Source organism: Rhodamnia argentea, chromosome 11 (assembly GCF_020921035.1).
Source record: "Rhodamnia argentea isolate NSW1041297 chromosome 11, ASM2092103v1, whole genome shotgun sequence".
NCBI classification, from domain to species: domain Eukaryota; kingdom Viridiplantae; phylum Streptophyta; class Magnoliopsida; order Myrtales; family Myrtaceae; genus Rhodamnia; species Rhodamnia argentea.
Window position 1 is genome coordinate 1,508,427 of NC_063160.1, and position 21,464 is coordinate 1,529,890.

The 21,464-nt window shown below is 40.0% G+C and overlaps 4 protein-coding genes across 9 annotated transcripts; 1 reads left to right on the forward strand and 3 right to left on the reverse strand.

Moving 5' to 3' along the window:
- The first annotated feature begins 1,412 nt into the window (after positions 1–1,412).
- LOC115750505 (protein TRIGALACTOSYLDIACYLGLYCEROL 2, chloroplastic) lies at positions 1,413–4,855 on the forward strand. Its single transcript, XM_030687902.2, is given in 6 exon segments — positions 1,413–1,506; positions 1,545–2,142; positions 2,282–2,611; positions 2,921–3,036; positions 4,073–4,163; positions 4,282–4,855. Coding segments are annotated over 5 exon segments (1,146 nt in total). The 5' UTR covers positions 1,413–1,506; positions 1,545–1,626; the 3' UTR covers positions 4,375–4,855.
- Positions 4,856–5,470: 615 nt separating this feature from the next.
- On the reverse strand, positions 5,471–6,840 carry LOC115750507 (chitinase 2-like). The gene is made up of 2 exons (XM_030687906.2): positions 6,576–6,840; positions 5,471–6,294 (listed from the first exon to the last, which is right to left on the reverse strand). Exons 1-2 carry the CDS (start codon positions 6,640–6,642, stop codon positions 5,471–5,473), a joined length of 891 nt encoding a protein of 296 aa, XP_030543766.1. The 5' UTR covers positions 6,643–6,840.
- Positions 6,841–7,205: 365 nt separating this feature from the next.
- Positions 7,206–16,733, reverse strand: LOC115750502 (anaphase-promoting complex subunit 2). Of its 5 annotated transcripts, XR_007196944.1 has the most exons (17): positions 16,433–16,729; positions 15,233–15,319; positions 14,877–15,108; positions 12,798–13,072; positions 12,511–12,582; positions 11,785–12,029; positions 10,816–11,232; positions 10,463–10,664; positions 10,237–10,351; positions 10,054–10,136; positions 9,512–9,631; positions 9,228–9,316; positions 9,078–9,159; positions 8,335–8,526; positions 7,959–8,027; positions 7,680–7,865; positions 7,206–7,565 (listed from the first exon to the last, which is right to left on the reverse strand). XR_007196944.1 is itself a non-coding variant. In XM_048272700.1 (16 exons), exons 1-16 carry the CDS (start codon positions 16,661–16,663, stop codon positions 7,743–7,745), a joined length of 2,634 nt encoding a protein of 877 aa, XP_048128657.1. In that variant the 5' UTR covers positions 16,664–16,729; the 3' UTR covers positions 7,206–7,742. The 5 variants fall into 5 exon arrangements, 4 of the variants coding, with proteins under 4 accessions (XP_048128657.1, XP_048128658.1, XP_048128660.1 ...); XM_048272700.1 differs by having other exon boundaries at positions 7,206–7,865; XM_048272701.1 differs by lacking the exons at positions 7,206–7,565; positions 7,680–7,865; positions 7,959–8,027 and having other exon boundaries at positions 8,341–8,513; positions 16,433–16,731.
- Positions 16,734–18,255: 1,522 nt separating this feature from the next.
- LOC115750508 lies at positions 18,256–21,145 on the reverse strand. 2 transcript variants are annotated; one of them, XM_030687908.2, is made up of 5 exons: positions 20,995–21,145; positions 20,761–20,902; positions 20,005–20,124; positions 18,668–18,770; positions 18,256–18,526 (listed from the first exon to the last, which is right to left on the reverse strand). In XM_030687908.2, exons 2-5 carry the CDS (start codon positions 20,853–20,855, stop codon positions 18,278–18,280), a joined length of 567 nt encoding a protein of 188 aa, XP_030543768.1. In that variant the 5' UTR covers positions 20,856–20,902; positions 20,995–21,145; the 3' UTR covers positions 18,256–18,277. The 2 variants fall into 2 exon arrangements, with proteins under 2 accessions (XP_030543768.1, XP_030543767.1); XM_030687907.2 differs by having other exon boundaries at positions 20,990–21,145.
- Positions 21,146–21,464: the final 319 nt, after the last annotated feature.

Here is a 21,464-nt window from a genome sequence, read left to right on the forward strand (position 1 = left end):
GTAGAGAAATCAACTTTTGATCATAAGTTGATTTCTCGGAGAGAAGTGTTACCATGCGCACCCTTAACAATTACCGCCAAAATGGTTCAATTACGTTCTTTAATCAGATTGGCAAAACTCAAGTTATTCCAACATCATTTTAAGACTTCATTAAAAAAAAATCTCTTCATTTTTTCAACCTTTTCGCCGCCCTTTCGTAGTAAATCATGTCATTTTGCAAATTAGTTATGTTTGAACATAATCGGAATGAATTTCTTTTTTGCTCCTCCAAAATAGTAGCTATAGTCTGTTCTATTAGAAGCAGTGATTAAAACTAAGGGCCAGTCTAAATTGATTTTTAATTTTTATATATGTTTCTGGATCTAAAATTATAATTCATTTTCACAATTTGTTTGAAATTTGAATTAATATTCCAATTATTGATGTTTCTTGGGTAAAATTCAAGCTTTTTAATAGGATTGACCAACAGTTTTTTTTCAAAAGTTATCGGAATGTCCATTTTGATCTGACGTGTACAATTTGTAACTTGTTATAGTTAATTTGCAAGCTATGATTAATTTCATGGAGACAAATCTAGCTTGTGATAAGGTGTAAATTTGGTGGATAAAAATCTCATGAATTGAAAACATCTGGCTATGGAAACTAAATTATATAGAGGATTTGATATTATCAATTCTCAAATTGATACTCCATCACCCATTTATCCTACATTTAAATTTTCAATCTCACAAAGAATTTTAAATTGGCATCCCACGAGACATCTCCCCAAAATAATTTTCAAATCGGTAACTCATCACATGTTTGCCTCAAATTGTCATGATCTCACCAAAATCCCCAAATCGGCACCCTTATTCAAATCTATCCCCTCTTAAAGTGCGTCCATGTCACTAACATGTGGATTTTTCATGTCACATTTGCTTTGAAGTCGATTGTCACATGTGTTGACACTTATGCATTTGATGGGCACAACGGACAAAATGCCAACATAGTGTAGTTTTGGGTCACAAATGTCAATTTAGGTTTCAATTAGTTGGGAATAAATGTGCCGCGCAATGCCAATTTGATATTTTTTACTGCATCAATCCTTAGTAATATGTGTATAATATATTATCCTTTGTAGACGCTCCCTATAGGCTATATTGCCTTTTGGTTTGCAAATGAAGGGCATAATTTTATTTTGATTATTCCGTGATAAATAAATGATTTAAAAAATATTTTTTAAAAATAATTATTGGTAGGGCTAGTATTCTTATTTAGATAATAATAATTCATAATATTTACTTTTTAGAATAATGATTTTTAAATTATTTATTTTGAGTCTTGCAAAAATTCTTGACTCCCATTCTCCTGTCACTTTTCAGTCAACCAATCATATGGAGGAAGAATTTCTCTCCATTTCCCCCATTGGAGCAGAATTCGTTCCTTCTCTTTTCTTCATCTCTTAGCTGGTGATTCCTGTTCGCGTCTCTTAGGTTTCCGATGGGATTCCGGTGACGATGGGTTCCGGCGAGCCGGGACTCCGATTTGAGCAGCGCGTGGCTTTCAAGGACGCAGCTTTGATTCTCCGGTCGGTGTTCTGAAGGTGGGTTTTGATTTGTGCTGAGGTTTTGGGGTTTTTCGAGTAAGATGGTCGTACACTCGCTGGTCCACGTTTCGACTGGCCCGACGTTGTTGAAGTTGAATGCCCTCCCTCGTAGCTCTCCGAATTGCTTACCCTACCTCCCCGCGAAACCCCGGAAGCGAGAGCATCGAATCCGGGCCGCATCCGCTGATGCGGGGCACACCTAACAGCCCTCGCCTTCATCCGAGAAGAAGAGCCCGATTGCGGTTGTGTTGGATGTTCCTCGTATCATTTGGCGGCAGACGTTGCGCCCGCTGAGTGATTATGGATTCGGTCGGAGAAGCATCTGGGAAGGCGGAGTTGGGTTGTTTCTGGTGTCGGGTGCCGTGCTTTTGGCGCTTAGTTTGGCTTGGTTGAGGGCATTTCAAATGCGTTCCAAGTTCAGGAAGTATTTAGCTGTTTTTGAATTCGCTCAGGCTTCGGGAATCTGCACAGGAACACCTGTCAGGATAAGAGGTGTAACTGTTGGAGAAGTTATCCGCGTCAATCCATCATTGAAAAATATTGAAGCAGTTGCTGAGGTTAAGTCAATGTCTCATCCAATTGGCTTTATGTTTTTGCTGAGCATTCTGAAAAATTCTATCTTATAGAGGAACGTCGTAATATATGTGGTACTGCAATGTAATGTGCATATTGCTTAGTCTATCTTCCACATTGTAGGTTGATGATGAGAAGAAAATCATCCCTCGAAATGCTCTGGTAGAGGTGAACCAGTCTGGTCTTCTGATGGAGACTTTGATTGACATTACCCCTCGAGATCCCATTCCAACACCATCAGTAGGACCTCTTCATCGAGAATGTGATAAAGAGGGTCTCATCATTTGTGACAGGCAAAAAATAAAGGGATATCAAGGTGTAAGTTTGGATGCTTTAGTGGGCATATTCACCCGGCTTGGACGTGAAGTCGAGGAAATTGGTGTTGCTAGAAGCTATGCACTAGCTGAACGAGTTTCCTCAGTTATTGAAGATGCTAAGCCACTTTTAGCGAAGGTGTGACATGCTTCTTTTGATTTTTCGTTGTTAAAGTGGTTATGTAGTTTTTGGCTACTTTGTCTACTATTTTACCCTTGTTGCAAATGCCACAAGCCTGATACTTGGGAAAATTATGCAATTGCTCTTGAAAGTTCTAGACATGAGTAATCACCACTATTATTAGACATGTTTCTCCCAACTTGCCCTCTGTTTGTAGTGTCCACCTTGCTGCTTGCTTCCTGCTGGTGTACCTAGGTTACCTTTATTTTCTGTCTTTATGAAATTCTCATGTATATAATTATCTTTTCCCACATAGCAATATTTCAGATAGAAGCCATGGCCGAAGATGTCCAGCCTTTACTTGCTGAGGTTCGCGATAGTGGTTTGCTGAAGGAAGTTGAGAGTTTGACAAGAAGCCTTACACAAGTCTCTGAAGATTTGAGGTGGGTGCCCCCAGCTTACGACCCAATTTGATTCATGTGGATGTATTCGCTGGTTAAATGTGCTCGACATCCTTGCAGATTTTAGCATTTTAACATTATAAGACCCCATTCAAGTTTTCTTTTGATTTTGTTTCAGCTTCAGTGAAGAAAACATAATTGAACTAGCGATCTAGAATCTGGCTCAGTTTTCACGACATTTGTCTTGGTAGTCTCAGTCTCCTTTGTCCACGTAACATTATGCTCCACTTGGCTTTGAGGGATGTAGCACAGTTGATAGAGTTTGAGCTCTCGGTTCAATGATATTGTGGACTTGATGTCTAGTTGTTTAGGTGGTAGTGATAGTATTTTGTGCGTAAATGAGTTGCCCACTTTTTCTGTAATTAACCTATTGTAAGATTCGTGGTGAAAAATAAAAGTCCTTTTATTGTATCTTTAATGACATTTGCAAAGAGAAAATTGTAGTTGCTGGTGTTCCACATGAAGGCATAGTTGGAACAAGTGCATGCAATAATAAGTAACGTGTTCACGTTTTGAGGGCATGGATATTCATCAATTCTCTTCTGCCAGTGCAACAGCCATTCACCACCGTCCCATGCCATCTCTATTTCATTTTTAAATTTTTTGTTCTCTTCCTCTGCCATGCCATTGTTATCTTGTTTCAATGCCATCAAGAAACTGTAGATAGTGGCGATGATAGTCTTACCTGACTGGACAACCGGCCACCAGTTGTCTAGGGATGAGGAAATGCTGCTTTTGATAATGTGCTTGGTAGTTTGATTGAACAAGTTGCATGATGCCCATTGCAGGATGATCTTGTGATTAGGATTGCGGCAGGTTAAGAAAAAGCTTTGACGCATGTCATAAGCAAGATTTATTAAACATGGTTCACATATTTTCATGCTTGCAATTAGTCTTGAAAAATACCATAAGTGTTTACCCATGCTTGCAATTAGCGTCTCCTTCTCTTAGACCTTCCGGCGTGTGTTCACCCACCAAGTTCTGGGAACCTGAACTATTTAGGTTCTTCTTTCTACAGAAGGGTGCACTCGTCTATCATGACTCCAGAAAACACTGAACTGATTCAGAAATCCATCTACACTCTAATTTTCACGTTGAAGAACGTTGAGGTGAGTCTTCCTATCAGCTTTAAAATCTGTATTCAAACCACATGAAGTCATTGTTTAACTTCTCATCGGCAACTATCTATATGGGAGCTTATCTTTCTCCTCTTTCTGTATTATGCAGAGTATAAGTTCTGATATATTGGGATTCACGGGCGATGAGGCTACAAGACGAAATTTGAAATTGCTTATAAAGTCCCTCAGCAGGCTATTGTGAAGACTTGCCCACGAGACAAAGTGATATTCTGAAGGTGGCATGCCTCTTACCATAATTTTTGGGTTCTGTTTCTGGTAATTAGGGAGGTCATGTGGCCGAATCCTCTGTTTCTGAGGATGGATGGGAGGGACAGCTTAATTATTATAATTTTTTTGTCATGGTTTGGGGGCCACGAGCAGAGTCTTAAAAAAAAAAAAATAGAGGCTTCTGCTGCAACGATTACCTTATCATGCTTTTGTTTGCTTTTTCGAGTTCATTTTCCTCCACGACAGACAATATAAAATCATTTTGGCTGCAGTTGTGACTGACATTCATCCTGAGATTTTACAGTCTTTGTGGTCAGCTTTTTGATGTTATAGATTGTGGAAGCATCTACCGTGTTGACCTCCCCTGACTTGGATGGCATGCTGGTCTTTTTGTATGCATTAACTCAATAAATCCTTTGGATGATTCCCTAATCCCAAGCTTACTATTTCTTATTCTACGTTTTGAAAAGTCTCTGTGATGCAGTTTTACACCAAAGTCAATTCCCACATATCAGGTCAATTTGAAGGTGCTGAAACCATGGATCTTACAAAATTTTAGCCGGCAAAAGTCTAATCCTTTGTAGAAGACTGAAAGATTTGTGGGATTGATCCGGCATTGGTTACCTTCCTCGTGATTTACTGCATGCACTTGGGAGTGACATTGATCTTGTAACGTGATTTGTTCGTAGTGTTGTGGCATAAGTTTAACTGAAAAAAACTCAAAACCCCTTGAAATATTTCTGCTAGCCATAATTGAGTTTTGAAATTACTGAAAATGTTTCTTCAATTGATCTTTTATGCAGTTCCACAGATTTGACAGAAATGAGATTTTTAAGGTTCCATATGGGTCTCTGTCTTCACGGCTCATTTTGTGTGCAATGTGGTTCTTTCCCGGTCATGGCTAGCAGAAATTTGAATGGAAAAGGGCTATTATTCGTTCTTTCAGACAGTTCATTTTGCTGAAGATAATTAGTATCTTTCCTCTCGGAGAAATGATTATTTTTATTGAGGAACAGGGTACTAGGTAGTACAATATGCCGAAATTATTACAACCTCATATTGGTTGACGGTCACACACCAGTTGAATTAAGTAGGAACTCCTGTGATTTTCTCTCGTAGTGAAAGCCATCCGACAAAGACCTGTCGGCGGAGAAGATCATGATCCCATCAATTTTGAACCCGTTCTCTTGCAGAAGATTCAGAGAGTCGAAAAACGCATCCCCTTGAATCCCTCTCCCGTCAACTTCATAGCTAGGGAGCAGCTTGTCCTTGTCGAACTGACTGGCTCGGAGCTGAAATGCCTCCAAGTACCCCTTCGGGGTCATGAATTTATCGGTGTAGAACTGATGGTTAACATAGTCAATGACATCCTTGTACCCATTGAAGAGCTCGATGTAAGGACCGGTGGTGAGGTGATAGGGCGCAACAGTCGCAGTGGAGATGACACTCTGGTTCTTGAGGAGGGTGATCAGCTCGCCGATGCAATAGGCAAAGCTCGAGTTGCCGTGCTTTGGGAAGTTCTCATAGTCGATGTCGATCCCGTCGAGATGGTAGGTTTTGGCCAAGGACTTGAGAGATGAGAAGGCATTTGAAATCCATGTTTCAGCATCTTTTGGGTCACGCCAACGGAGCACCTTGGGGCCTAGGCTCCATCCAGAGAGGCTGGCGAGCACCTTGACGTTGGGATGCTTTTGCTTGATGGAGGCAACGGAGTCCGGGGTCAATGTGGATTCCCAGTAGGGTGAGAAGACCCCATCTCGGGGATTCCCCGATGGGTCAGCATCGATGGCGAAGCCGAGTAGGAAGTGGAAATCTAGGCCATCGTCGATGGGCACGGAGTCGAACTTCACAGGCACTCCCGTGGCGCCAATGTACTCCATCATCACCTTTCCATCTGGAAAAAAGAGGGATTATATCAGTGTATTACACGACGAGGACGACAAAAAAGGAATAAGAAGAAGGCGATGTCGATCATCGTTCATCTATTTAGCATACTTGCCCACAAGAACATGCGCGGATGTCAATCACCGGCTGTCGGGACAAGCCTCGATATCGAAATGCAACAAACTAAAAGGAAAAAAATCGACATGATATTATCCATGGAGAAGCAAAAGTACCCGATAAAGGCCGCACTGCCGAAGAAAAAGAAAAGGAAGCAAAGCAGACTCGACTTACCGCAACCGAGTTGATTGGCAAGAACTGACCAAAGAAAGCAGAAGATCGAGTGATGGGATCTGACCATACTTGATCCTTGTGTTATTCAATATGTGCTCATAGGTGATGACTGAATAATGAGATGCAAATTTGTAGTTTCAAACATCAGTAGGAATATGCCGGCCTGGTCTCAGTAGTGGACTCGAAGATAACCGGAATCATCAAAGTGAAAGAAAACAATATTAATTAAAAAAAGCCGGAAAGAACTATGTCTTAAATAAATATTGATATTTAGTGAACTCTGATGCTGCCAGCAGACTGCAAATTGCTAGCAATATCTGTCATTCTAGCTTGATCAAGGTCGGACGGGCCGAATTTAGAAGCAATAATGCCGCATTTCTGCCTAAACGGCCGAACAGAGTCACGGTTAAGTGCCTTGTCTTAAACTTTTAGGCTTGTTATTCAGGAACTTATTATTAAAAAATACTGCAACGAAAGAACATAGGAGTTTGTCGGTAGGTAATTGACTGAAGAGAATCGTCCTAACGTGTTCTTGGAAGCTCCTTTAGAATAAGTACAATAATTTTCCTGTCCTCTGCCTCGAATCTTCTACTCTCGGCTACGTTGTAACCTGCATTTACTGACAATGAATAAACGAAAAATTCTTGGTGGGATTATATAATACTTATGTATACAGTCAGACAAAGTCTCTTACCAAGTCTACAAAGAAATGCATTGAAATATTAAGCTTTTAAATACTGCAGTGTACTCATAAAACAATGTGACAAGGAAATGAAATAGCTACACAGAAGAAAAATTCGGGATCTCCTGTGGCTGCGCTTCATCCACGACCCTCCATTCTCTGAAGTCACCGATCCGAAGTTGGACTGTACACCAATTGGAGCGATCATCCGAAAAGAGTAGTCCAGCATCTCTAAGCCAATCCCATAAAAGGCCTCCATGCACACTACATTCTCATCCGCCTCATAATGTGAAAATTCGAACACCATCCCGATTCAAGGAATTTCGCTCAATCATATTAGAGTGAAAATTGACTTTCTCTGTCATAAATGTAAGTAAGAAGTGAAGGGGCTATGTTGAATGACAATCTCCGGGAAATCTCACCATTCATGTCGTTAATTGATTGTTCACAAAAAGATTCTTGGATGTTCTAGCTTCTGTTATGCTTTACTTCTTCAGACAGTACATCCCGTCTCTAAGCTCTAATTTCTCTTCAACAACAAGACCAGACAAGAAGATTTGTAGTTGCTGAAGTGATTTATCGTATGGAGGATCAGCCACACAGAACATCTGCAGCAATGAGTTCGGAATCTGAAATAAGCATCCGTCCGGCGCAAACTACATAAGTCTTGAGAAAAAAGTGCAAAAAAAGCTTGCTCTTACCTTGAGAGTATTGTGGATTCGATCCAATGCCATACTGCCAAAATTTGTGAGCATGCCCAAGATATATTTCTAAAGGGGAGAAGGAAAAAAGGAGTAGGGGTTACCATATTTGAGACATACAGGACATGCGCCATCAAACTGAACTGTTGCTCAACTCACACGCTCACTTTTCAGTTAGTGTTAACCCAGTCTACCTCAGTTCCCCTCCCTCTCCCCCCCTCCCAAAAAAAAACAAAAGATATAAAAGGAAAGAAACGACAAAACCTTGCCACCGGAGGTAAAGCTAAGGAAATTTGCCCCAAGAGGCAAGCTTTTGAATAGCACCTCAATATTAACCTAGAAAGAAATTAGAAGTTCCTGAGAATTCAGTGCTAACCTCATAAACAGTCATTTCCTTGCGAAGCTGATCCTCTGAAGAGGCCACAGAACTCTCTCCTTCCTCATCACCAGCTAGAGGCTCCTCACAGCACTGAGTGTTACCACAATTTCTGCTAGCATCAGCGCCACTTTCCATTAGCGTGAATATGCGGTCGTCAGAGTCTGATCCCACTGATTCTGCGAGAATTCCCTAGTGATACAATGGTGGATGAATCATGAAGCTTATTATTCACCGCCAGATCATTTTAGCACTATTTACAAGGGCAAAAATAAGACTGGAAGAAAGAAAAAGTCAGTCTGTTGGGTGGAGTAGAAATGAAGGCCAACTCCATAAACGCAAGAGTGAAATTGACAGAAAAAGGCAATGCCAATGATTTAACTCCCATTGGAGAAATAAACAGTTCTGTGAAAGGCGAATCAAAGAGGAGGCTTCTAAACTAGTAAGTGTTTGGTTAGAACAGGCTCAAAGACATACAAGGCTGCCCAAATGCAACCAGTCAGCCAGGGTTTCTCATAAATACATGCTAACAAAAGATTTGCCCACACAAGCATTTGGCACAGGTAGATATTCAAACTATCAATTTACGAATCATAAATGTGCACTTGGCATATTCTTCATCTAGCCTGAAGATTCACAATTCGCACGTTTCCTTTGCAGGTTACTATAGCGTCCCAGCAACAAAGTAAGAAAGGGAAGAATCAGACCAAAGAAAGGTGATGAAAAGAGCTTAGCCAATATACCTTGCTTATCCAAAAACTTATCCTCCGATTGAGTAAATCCATCGGAACCCCAATTGCACTTGCAAGATTCTTCGAGGTCCAACTGATAGCCAAAAGGTAAGTATACCACTATATGATAGAAACGCTACATTATTACATGCTGGTGATTACCTTTTCTGATCTTCAAATTGCATGATAATTGCAGCATGCAAAGGAGCCACAGAAAACTGCATCTCTCTATCTTCAAACTGCAGCTCCAACTGAAAATAGCAGAAATAGATGAGCAATCCTATCGTATCAAGCTGCATTAGCATAGGAACTTAAGCATGTAAATGAACTAACTTCCAAATACAAAACAAAGAAGGCCAAAAAAATCTATCCCTTGCAAACAAGCAACATGGCTTATTGACCAGAACAGAAAGACGACCTGTAATCAGCTAATTTAAAGCAATTACCTTGACTGTTCCAATATTTTTCTTCCACAAAAGCTTACGAGGGGTCTTGATTTCGTTGTATTTTCTTGCATAATCAGAAAGCAACTGATCAAAAGGTTCTGGCAGATTAAAGGTCTCCTCCTGCAATATCTTCCACATCAGTCGACAGCAGCCAAAGTAACCACTAAACAAACTCTCAACTTAGTTAAGAATTATGGTAGAGCAGGGACATGTAATCTCTTCACGGGCATGATCATGTACTGTGTAGCTCCAGTTGGCCTTTATGGATAAGTTTGCAAACAACCTACAGTGCTTTACTAAAAGTTACTTTGAAAAGCCTTTAAGCAGCATTGACAGACGAATCTGTTTTTGGAATAAGATCACAAATTTACACGCTTGAAGATAGTATTCAGCAATCAGTGACGTTAGCCCCATCTAGGGTAACGTTTGTGAGATGTACTAGCTTCTCTCATTGAGATATTCACATGTGATTGTGAGAAATGTCCAAATTAAACTTCAGAGCAACAACTTTTTAATAGCCAAAGCAGAAGTCACTGCCATACCTGGATGGGAGGCCAAAAATTAGAGGATATGATTGTAGAGTCAAGATTATCCACAGAAAGCCCAATGTCTCCCAAATTCGCACCTGAGGATCATTTAGAAAAAAGTATGTTTAGCAGCCAAAGAATACCATTTTATTTGAGAAGGAATAATGATATCACTGAGGAGAAAAGCCAAAACTCAACTGGTTTGCGGATTGCGTTTTATTGTTGCCTTTATATTGCTGTTTGTCCTTTTGGAATCGATCAGATCATTAAGCATTATTTCACACTTCAGCATGCTACTCTCACCAAAATGTATCTAGAGAGTTAAAGAAAAAAGGGTGATTACAAGAAAATGAAATAATGCCACACAACCAACCACAATATACAGACCAAACGGCATTTCCATCCAGAGAACCAGACTACTTGCCTTGAGGAGTTCTAAAGTGCGTATCTCTGAGTCGATGTCGTAATCTGACTTGTTGAGAAGCTTTTCAGCCAGCATGACACGGTATTCATTAACTAGTTGATCTTTCGAACCTATAATTCCAACAATCATTCCTAATATATCCACCTTCCTCTGGTTCCTGCTACCCTTAAGGGGGTCAGCCTCTGCTGGATCAGGCTCCCAGCTGAAAGAGGAAAGATTAATCAAAATGGACAGTCAACTCGGGTCACGTCTGTAGATGAACAATATCGCTAGCAGAAGTCAACAGTATTCATAAGACATCAAGAAGATAAGGAATCTCAGTGACATACATAGTCGTGACTGAATAAACCTACCTTGCAGCATTTTCCCAGGCTTGTTTGTCATCAGAATTGAAACCATCTTCAAAAACACTGTTCTCCTGACTTTCTTCATCCCTATTCAGTTCCTCGAGAAGGCTATCCGCAGCATTTCCTGTTCCATCTGGACTGCCACCAGACCCATCCGTAAGCATTGTAACAATGCATTTTATAGTATCTTTCCTGCCCCTCAAATACTCCCTTATTGGTTCACCAACCGCCTCAAGGAAAATGCCTGCTGGGTCAATAGTTCGGAGTGCTTTAATAGTTGAAACGTACTGATGCAATATATCATTGGTTGATGCACCTGCAGTCAGTAATCGATATCGTAGCGCAGATATAAATGACTTGACCAGCTTAGAATGTTGTCCTGTGTACTCAAGACATTGTTTCAAGTCTTCAATTGCAGGGGTGCTGCAGAATAAGCAAATTTTTTCAGAATCCTAAAAAGAGTGATAAAATACTGGGATAATTATAAGACCAAAATCCTCAAAGTAAATTACTCATAGCTTCTCCGAGAAGGAGACTAGTCCGACAATTGTGTTTTCCACTGAATAAAAAAGGAAAGCTCAACATTCTTCGAATTATGAGGTTATGCATATTTAGGGATATGGTAACAAGTACGATCCTCAAAATCACGAACAAAATTAAGCAACCTAAAAAGCATGTCATCAGTAGCATGAGAATGGAAGGAATTGACCCCACTATATACGGCACCAAAAAAGAACTAATTGAATGATTCCTCCAACAAGAAGATGAGGTCACATAGTGTTATAGCCAAGAATAAGATATCATGTGAAGATAAGCTGTTAATGTGAGACAACATGCACAAGTGATAAAAGTACATATTAAAAACACATAAACAACGAACCGATCAAGTATTATATTTCTTTTCTGGAAATATCCAATTTCATAATTCATGTCTGCAACCTTGAATGAGAAAAAGGGCAAAGATTATCAGAGTACCTGTCTGGGTAGTCCACTATAATCTCAAACAGCTTGGCAATTCTTAAATCTTGCAAGGTTTCATAAGCAAAATACTCTAGTCGTAACTGCCATCGAACCAATCCTTCTGAGGGAGCATCAATTCCAGGATAGCATGAAGATGGTCGTGAAGCCAAGGGTGATTTGAGACCAGATGATGGACTATCATAATCATAAGAATCACCAAGATAGGAGAGAAGGGCTTTGAAAAATCTAAGGGGCACAGCCTGCCACAATTTGCATCTAAGTTTCATCGATACAGCTGGGCATAGTCAGTTATGAGAGGAAAAGAATAAAAGCAAGACTCTGACATAGTGATTACCGAATTTGCCTGAATTCTAGCATGTGAAGATAAGTCAAGTTGTATGCACACAGAGAGGGGTACTATCCTTCTTTTGGTCTATTAATCAGTATACACATTTCAAAATGCTTCTCCTAAAGAAGTCATTTATCTAATCAAATAACAAAATCTCCTCAACCATGAGCAGCATCAAGGCATAAATTCATCTAAAAAACCGAACATGGTAGGCAAGAATATATGATACAAGAGACAAATCACTTGGCTTCTACTAAACCACGTATGTGGGAAGCATATTTAAAAATGAAGGTTTACTCTCATACACAGCACACACCACGACCACCACCAACACCACTAAGTGGAGCCGACTACACAAAGGGCAAAAAATGACAACAGAAAATGATATTCACCTGAATCCAGCCTTTAACAGCCCCCAAGATTGAACTCCTGTAATCATCACCGGCTAGATTATGTACTTTAGCCTGCAAGCAAACAAGGCATGTGACTTGTATATGAACATATGCACAAATCATGCATAAAAAGAAGGCCACATTACATAATGTACGAAGAGGATAAGCCATCTGTATTAACTCTAACGAGAGAGTGATAAATGAGTATTGCCAAAACGGAGATAAAATGTCAATTGAAGGTCCCAACTGGACAAAAAAGCTTACACTGCCGAAACATACATACAAACCTTTAAAAGCAAGAAAATGGCGGAAGCATAGGCATCTTCCGTCGTCGATGTAAACCCAAGACCTCTGAGGTCACGAACAACCTTCCCAATATTTTTTACTACTTCATCAAGATACTTTCCCTGGTGATGACCTTCATCTATATCCATCTCTCCAGCTTTAATACACGTGCTTTTCTCATCTAAATCCATGTCATCTTTACCCGCAGAATCAATACCATCATCCATCATTGTGCTTATATCTTCCAACCTTCTCTTGAAATACCAGTGAAGTATCTCTAAGAACACCAATAAAGTCAGTACAAGATCACTTAGACCGTCAAATGAAATAAGTAATCTTCTAACAAAGACAAGGTGAAAAAACAGATTGAGCAAAAGGATGCTACAATATTAGGTAAAACGTTGATGCACAAGCATAATTTTAAGTGCCATTTCTTACTCAGGCTTCTTTTTCAGGTTATGAGTTTCAATGTCCTATGATATGCATGTGAGTTTTAATGAAGTTGGCTGGTAGACCTTTATGTCCAAACAGGGATTCTTATCCAGTTGAGTCTATAAACCCAGTATATGTTCTCTATGACACTTAATCGTCATCCGTCTTATCCCAAATAAACATATTTTTTTCTCTTAACCCTTGAGTATCAATTTTTTACTCCATCTTTTACTGTATCCAATTTAGCCCCAATTTAGCCTTCATTTTGATTCTTTTTGCTGTCTTTACTTCTACATCACACTTGATGACCTTAGGCTCTTAGCCAAAGGGGCAACAAAAGTTCAAAGGCGTAAGTGACAATAACTTTCTGAAAAAAAAAAAAAAAACAAATCAGAAAGAGAATCAAGAGAAAACATTATGTAATTAATTCATCACATCAATAAACATTTTTGTGAAAATTAGGTAATAAGAAAGATGTCACTAGACAACCTAAGCACCAATGCTCAGCTAAGTGGATAATGGGACAAACATCAAAGATACGCTACCACATATCTTCAGAATACGGAGAGAAATTTCACCAAACATCCCAGCAGATAGCTTAATCACAGCCAAGGAAAAAACAGCCACTATGCATCAACAAAACCCATTGGTGAAGAATCGAAAGTCCTGCCAAGAAATGCTAAGGTCCTGGATTTGAATCTCTAGGAGTTACCTGAAGGCCTTTTCCAAAATTTCCAAATGCACCTTAAGTTTATAAACCAAGTTCACTTCAAAAGTGGGAATCACTTGGCATCTATGATCCGACAATCTAGTCTTCCAGTCTTCCTTCTATTTACAGTAGCATCAGAGCAGGTTATGGCGATAGAGGTTGCTTGACTAGCAGATTTTGCACTTATTATTTTTTTTCTGCTCGAAAATTTGATAGCAGATATGCGATGCCCAAGAGATACCAATCTTGAACAAAAACACAAGAACACAGTATCTAGAAGATTTGCTTTATAGTTGTCAGCAGTGGCGGCCAACTGTCCACACCTCATAGTTTCTCTCTTAAACAACAAACATCTGTTTCTTAAGCAACAAACATTAACATACATAGATACACTCTGCCAATTATACTATCCATGTTATAACTGAAATTTCAAAGACAAACTGCCAATATCCTGTACAGACCTGCACTTTCACATTCTCCGTATATTTCATTAATGCCCTAGAAAAAGATGACACAATGAAGTCCAGATTAAGAAAGACTAAAATTAGTCCCATGTCCTTTAAGCATCAAATGCAAGCACAACGTCGCATCTTTTGTTGCTGCTTGGTTGCTATAACAAACCCACTAATCCCCGCAAAAGGACAAGTTTGCGACTTCTATATATTCAATTTATAGCATCAAACAGGAGAGATTTGACACAATGTCCATGGTTTTATGCAAGAAGAGTAAAAATTGTCTAGCATTAATAATTTGTAGTCCATTACACTAGTATAGCGAAAGTCCTAGAACAATATGGAGAATGAAAACTGACAAAGGTTCCATTGCACAATATGCCAATTTGACTACAACACATCACATTGAGACACATTTTCATGATGAACAGAAACGCGCTTCTTCAAAGATGAGATTAGACTCGTACGGCTACTCCTCATGTACATACCAGGAAAACACTGGGGAAGAGTTGCCATAAGTGTTGAAGAGACAATTAATTGATACTTAGAAAAGAGAAAAATCCGATCTGCTTCTGCATTATGTTTTCCCTGCAACATGTCACCCTCGTACGACTGTAAAGCATGAACCAATATTGACAAGCATTTCTCCTGATAATGCTTTTCTGAAGAAATCTCCTCCAGTGCAATGCACAATACTTGCTGGACTTCATCATCATGAATCTGCTTTCACAACATGCACGACAAATATATTGCTTCAGTTATTGGGTTAGAATTACAGTTAATAGCCTTTGGTCAGAAATTCTTACTGATACAATAAATTGGGTGGTAGGTGATATGTACATACGAGAGACTTGCTTTTGAGGAGCGAAATGTCGCTATAAGGTTCAAAATGCCGCCAAAACTTCGATGAACCATTTCTTTCAAAACTTTCCTGCAATTAAACCAATAAGTGGCTGCATCAAACAACAGGCAAAGCACACTGCCTTTAAGGCAGAACGCAGAACATATGGCTGATAGCTAATTCCAAAACGCTCCTATACTTAAAGCATCATTTTGCTACCAGAGGAAACTCCATCTCTTACTTTCTCTGCATTGTACACACAAACATATTATAGACTCAGAGCTTCACTAAAAGGAAGTTAATTGAGACAAAACACTGTAGATTTCAGAGGTAACGAAGGAAGTTGTCTTTCTATCAGCTTCAGCTTCCACATTCCACAAGTGAATTCTTGCTCTGTCCCCTCAGTTTCCTTCCCCTCTCTTCCCATACAAAGCATAAATGATGGAGCTGTGAAGTCCTTTTCTTAAATTGAACTGTCACGTAAGTTTCGGCCATGATAAAATGCAAAGGGGGAGCGGAGCTGTTTGAGCCTACTATTGAACTTTTAGGAGTGCTGGTCACTCACAGCAGCAATCCTTTCTTGCTGAAGGAAATCCTGCGCCATGCCAATGCATGAACGCTGCCTCATGATGAGTAAGCTTCGTAAGCCAGCTCTTTATTTGTAGGCCTGCCCCCTGGAGTAGCCATGAGTTAAGTGCAATGCTTTCTCTGTGGTTGAAGTGGTTCATGTTTGGTTCGTCATCCATTAGCAGTCCACCCAAAAGGGTAGAATTCTTCTCCTTTTAGGCAAGCTACTTCCTTCCTATTACACCTTCCACGTTTTGTTTTTACCTGTTAAAAAACTGCGCTTTCTATATGGTATTAGCCGTAAAAGGAGCCCTATTCTATGGAAAAAAACCCAATATCCCGCGTACCAGTCTCCTCTTCTTGCTTTTATTCTTTTGCTTACCTTGCAAAACAGGAGCTAAATAAAACGAAACCACGGAGATATCTCAAGTGTACGAGACGAAACCTCCAGCAAACACAAACGATCCATCGATCGATCAACTTAATCTAGAAAGACAAGTTCCTCAATCAAACTGCCAACTTAATCCCAGAGAGGACCTCCATTTCGAGTTTCGCTCATTTCCACATGACAAGCTCCTTAAGAAACTAAACTGAATGTTATGTTTCAGAGAAAAAGGCATGGGACGTCGCGAATACCTCAAGGGCACGGAGGAAGTGGTCCCGGACAAGAGACAGGAGGCCGTGCTTGCAGAGGCAGTGGACGTGGCCGACGAGGTCGGCGCCGGCGGAGAGATCGCCGGAGCCGGAGAGGAGGGAGTCGGTGGCGGAGCAGAAGCCGGCGTAACAGTGGAGGATTTCGTCGACAGCGGCGTCGCCGAGAGCGTCCAGAATCCCTAGATCGACGACCGCCGGTGCTGGCTCAGCCATCGACGAGAGCGTCCTGAGCGATTCCTTTTTGCCGCCACTCACATGCTGGTTGAAAATTACGGAATCGTAGGAGATAGCGAGCAGCAAGTAGAGTGACGAAAGCGAAGAAATGCTCACGTCAGCATTCAAACTTACGGATTCTTTTTCAACAATCGTTATTCATTTTATTTTTTATTTTCTTAAAATATACATGTTGATTCATTTTCTGAAATTTTTTAATTACAAATGTTTAGAGAGTCACTCATGAAAATAAGAGCTTTTAATTACTTGGACTCACGTTATATGAAAAATTGCATCTCGTTTTAAAATTTATTGTTTGTAATCTTTCGATTCGGACTTATCTCGGGATGCCCTACAATGCTCAAGGTATCATTATGAATATACAACTCAAATGAGATTAGTGCACCAAAAAATTCTATGACTCTTCGCGAAAATATAATTGAGTTCTAAGATTTTTCAAAAGTCCAATAAGTCCTAGAATTTGTCAAAATTTGTACAATCATGCGTTCTCTGTTGGCTCCGTCTAATCTGTAGCAAAAAAATGCTAATGTGATTTTTTTTTATTATTATTTTCACTTTTCTGTGTGATTGTTAAATTTAACTCCAATGTTAGGTACGTCTATTTCAGCTTTTCTAAGGGGTTTTGGGAAGGTTGAAATTTCTTCCAAAACTACCCTCATCAATTTTTCTAAATTTCGATTTTGCCCCTCATCTTTCTTCCTTTTTATTTTGTTAAAAAGGAGAGGAAAATGAAACCCTAGCCCTTTCATGAAAAAACCACATTATTTTTTCCCAAGTCACAACTTTGTCCGAACCATTGCAGTTGGGCCTTCGGCTTTGGCTTGGGTGGAGGAAGGAGATTTGGAGCGCATGTAGTCAAGGCAGCTAGAACTTCTTCAAGCTCTCTACCATGGCTGCTCAAGTTGAGCTCGAGTATCGTCGCTTGAGCTCCGTCGAGTTTGACCATGGCCGTCGAGCTCCTGGAGAGCGAAGGAGATTTGGAACTCACGGCCCTGATAGCCGAAGTTTCTTCGAGCACGTAGTTATGGCCGTTCTATCTTCATCAGGCTCATGGAGTGAAGGAGACTTGGAGCTCCCGGGCCATAGTTACATGGAGCAAAGGAGATTTGGAGGCTATCAAGCTCTAACCTTTTTTTTTTTTTTAAATTCTGATACTTTTCTTTTATTTACTCTTTTTCATTTTCTATCTTTTTTTTTTTTTCAAATTTTTTTTGTGTGACCCTTGATAAGTGCCACATCGACATCACTTGTCACAAAAAAAGAAATTAAAAAAAAAATCACGGCAACATTTCGTTAGCCTAATTGAATAAAATACACGGAGAGACTCTGATTAAGATGGTGAAAAACATATCTTTAAAATAAAAAAATAAACAAAAAATAAAAAAAAACTCTTTTTTGGTACGAGAAAATAAGTGAATTAAGTTTGGGAAAATCGAATTGATGCGTCCAACGGATACAATCTATCCTCCTCCTCCAGTTTCTGTGACTTTCAAACACAACTTATTGAAAAAGGTAATGGCAATGTCATCACAATGTAAGGCTCCAAAAGCAAAGCCAAGAACGTTTTTTTCCACTTTGAACTGGCTCCAAACTCTAATAATAGCCACCTCCTCCCGTTCTGTACTGAGCTTCAGCTGCCTTCTCTTCTTTCATCTTCTCGACTATTTTGCGGATCTCGGGGTTAAAGAAACGATCAAGAACATACTTCCTCTCTTCTGCTTGTATCTCTTTAATAGCACTCGGGCAGGGATTAGGAGGAGGTCTCTTGCCTTGGAGCTTCGCAATCTGCTTCAGTCGAGTGTACGCCGCCTTCTTTGCCTTCTTTTCTAGCCGGTATTCCATCTAACATTCCAGCAGGGAAGCCAGGATTGAAGGATCAGTAGAAAGCAAAAGGCAAAACAAAGAAATAACTGAACAAAGGTAGGAAGATCAAAGAATCTTCTCGTGAGGGCAGAAAGTTAACTCAAGAAGGCAGTAACTTACATCTGCTACGCTGATAGCCTCTTCCTCACTAACTCCATTTTCCTTCAACTCAAGGACTCGTTGACCAAAGACACGGGCAGGAGGGGGGTCGAAACCACATATCCTATTTCAACAGGTCTCATAGAAGTTAACGCTTTCTACGGATTTATATGTGAATAAACCCGGTGCTTCAACAGCAATAAGAACCCACATACACGCATTTATTGGAAAGTGCTGCACGGTTATACAAATTCTCTCTGTTCAAATGCGACGATGCCCTATTTTGTCGATGCGATTTTTTATATCACTGTCCTTATTGAGGGTTAAGATAGACATGTACTGAATAGATATCCACAAAACCATGCTAGTTGTGGAGTAAGTTACATGGAAAGACTCATGATTCATGAATAAGGCTCCTCAAGCTTAGTGGCACAACATGAAGTCATGACGTCTTGTTAGCTCAGAGACAGCACAATTTGGTCCTTTGTAAATATGTGAGCTATCAGTTAAGTTGTTGTTAAGTGCAATCAGAACCCAACATCTTAAAGCATTAACAAGATGAACAAAGTAGTCCGAGTCAAATTACAGCCACCATAGGTCATACAGCAATAGCAGACATATCAACCAAACTTTTCTTTATATTTGTTGTGATGAATGGACAATTTATCCATCAAACCATGCCAGTTGCAAAGTAAATTACATTAAAAGAAACGTAGAGAAGGCTCTTCAAGCTCAGTAGCACAACATGAAGCCATACTGTCTGATTAGCTCAATAACAGGCAAAATGTTCTTGTAGCTGGAAATATGTGAGCTATCAGCTAAGTTGTTAAAGTGCATGTAGAACCCAAAATCCTAAAGAATTAACAAGTTGGACAAAGTAGCCTGAGTCAAATTACAGCCACAATAAGGTCTACCAGCCATAAATGCTCCAATGCCGATGCATCTTGTTATGTCAAAACAACACTAGGAAAGAAACAATTTTAAGCTAACGTTAGAGTAACTAATTCCAGTCCTCAAAATCGTTCAGCAGAGACTATCTATATAAAAACATGCATACACAAGAATAGCACATGGAAGCAAAAAGGATGATCGCAGAATGCAAGGACTGCCATCACAAACGAAACACAATACCATGCCAAGGCTCGATACACAATCATACCATTCACCAAGCTAATGAAAGCAGCAGGCCTAAAGTACTCACTCAATTGGCTCTTTCTTAGACACGACCAGTGCTACTTTCGTCACAAGCACAAAATAACAAAGATTGGAAAGGAAAAGGAAACATAGTACATCAGCATCGAATTCGGAAAGCAAAATAAAAGCTATGGCAAAATACATAAGCAAAGAAAGAGATTTACTTGATCGCATCCTCGTGTTTTGAGTCCGGATACTTCTGGAAAAACTTCTTAATATAAACATCCTCGGGGAGAGTGATCTTCTTGATTTCATCAGCACGAGGGAAAACTGCAGGTGGTGCCCTGCATGATGCCATAATCACCAAATAAGTGATGTCATTGGATTCTAAAAGCACTCGACCGGTACTTAAAAACGTCACCCTTCAAAAAACTCATACAACTCTAATGAATGCTGCACAAAAATCAATCGATAGTCACTGCTTTTGCAGTGGCCCAACAATGAGAAGGAGTAGTGTACAGTACAAGTGGGCTACTCTTGGCACCATCGCATTCCTAAACCAGGTTTCCCGAACTTCTCGACAGAAATTCATGCGAAAGTTAATCTACACCGATCAACAAAGCGGCAAAAACAGGGATCACAAAGACAACATTGCTCTTTAGACTACACTGCCAAACAAGAAGCTCCCATCATCCGCCCGTGTGACTAATCCCAATCCGAAGAAACAAACTACAGAATAATCAATAGAACAGTAAAGCACATTGAGTTTCAACACTCTCCTACCATCCTAATCCAATAAATGGACACAAACGAACCCAAATCAAAACAATTCGCGTAGATTGAGGCTTCACAGAACAAACAAGCAAGCTCTACTCGAGCAACAACGAGGCCATTATAACACTACGAAAAACACAAGGTAAAGGGGCCAAAAAAGGAAAAATTTAGCAGAGAGAGAGAGAGAGAGGGAGAGGGAGACTAACTGTTGCATAGCCTTGAGCCAAACAGGCTCGGCCTTAGCCAAGCCTTTGACGAGCTTTCTGGTTCTCGTAAGCAGATCTCCTTTCATAAACGACATCCTCTCGCCCTTTCGTGCTCCTTTTTGCTGCTCAATTCAACCTCAGTCTGATCGAACGAACCAGCGCAAGGTGAAGCACTAGCCAGACACCAATAGCTCCGAAGCATCGAACTAAGAACAAAAATCAACCGAACCTGACCAGCTGTGTGAATCTGCGACGCCAGAGAGAGAAAGACAGACAGACACGCCCGCCTGCGGTGTCGCCGCCGACCGGAATTGAGCAACAGCTCGCTGCTGGTGGCGTCGGGGGAGGAAGCGAGAGAGGACGGCGAGCTGCAAATGTGAAACCACCCAGAATTTTCAGTGTTGTTTGGATTCCCGTAATTTGGATTTAATAAGCGCATTACATTTTCTTTTCGAAAAAATCGAAAGTTTTAAAATCATTTTAAAATTGTAAAAATATTTACATTCATTTTTTTTGTCAATAGGTAAATATTTTGTTCCCATGTCCTTGAACTTTTCCAAATTCTTGAGTAAGGCCTCTCGATTTTTTTGCGCAATTTTTATTTAGGATTTGGTCTTACATAAAAAATAGAAACACAAATTCTGATAAAGATTGGTGTATGTTGACGCCATAGACGCCATGTTATTACTGAACATACAAACTCA

Coding starts and splice junctions, on each gene's coding strand:
- LOC115750507 (XM_030687906.2), bottom strand. CDS start 6,642: ATGGTCAGATCCCATCACTCGATCTTCTGCTTTCTTTGGTCAGTTCTT. Junction 6,295..6,575: donor TGCCAATCAACTCGGTTGCG/GTAAGTCGAGTC, acceptor TCTTTTTTCCAG/ATGGAAAGGTGATGATGGAG.
- LOC115750502 (XM_048272700.1), bottom strand. CDS start 16,663: ATGGCTGAGCCAGCACCGGCGGTCGTCGATCTAGGGATTCTGGACGCT. Junction 15,320..16,432: donor ACTTCCTCCGTGCCCTTGAG/GTATTCGCGACG, acceptor GTTTAATTGCAG/GAAAGTTTTGAAAGAAATGG. Junction 11,233..11,784: donor ATAGTGGACTACCCAGACAG/GTACTCTGATAA, acceptor CTTATTCTGCAG/CACCCCTGCAATTGAAGACT.
- LOC115750508 (XM_030687908.2), bottom strand. CDS start 20,855: ATGTCGTTTATGAAAGGAGATCTGCTTACGAGAACCAGAAAGCTCGTC. Junction 20,125..20,760: donor TGGCTCAAGGCTATGCAACA/GTTAGTCTCCCT, acceptor GGCATCATGCAG/GGCACCACCTGCAGTTTTCC. Junction 18,771..20,004: donor AAACACGAGGATGCGATCAA/GTAAATCTCTTT, acceptor CTGTTGAAATAG/GATATGTGGTTTCGACCCCC.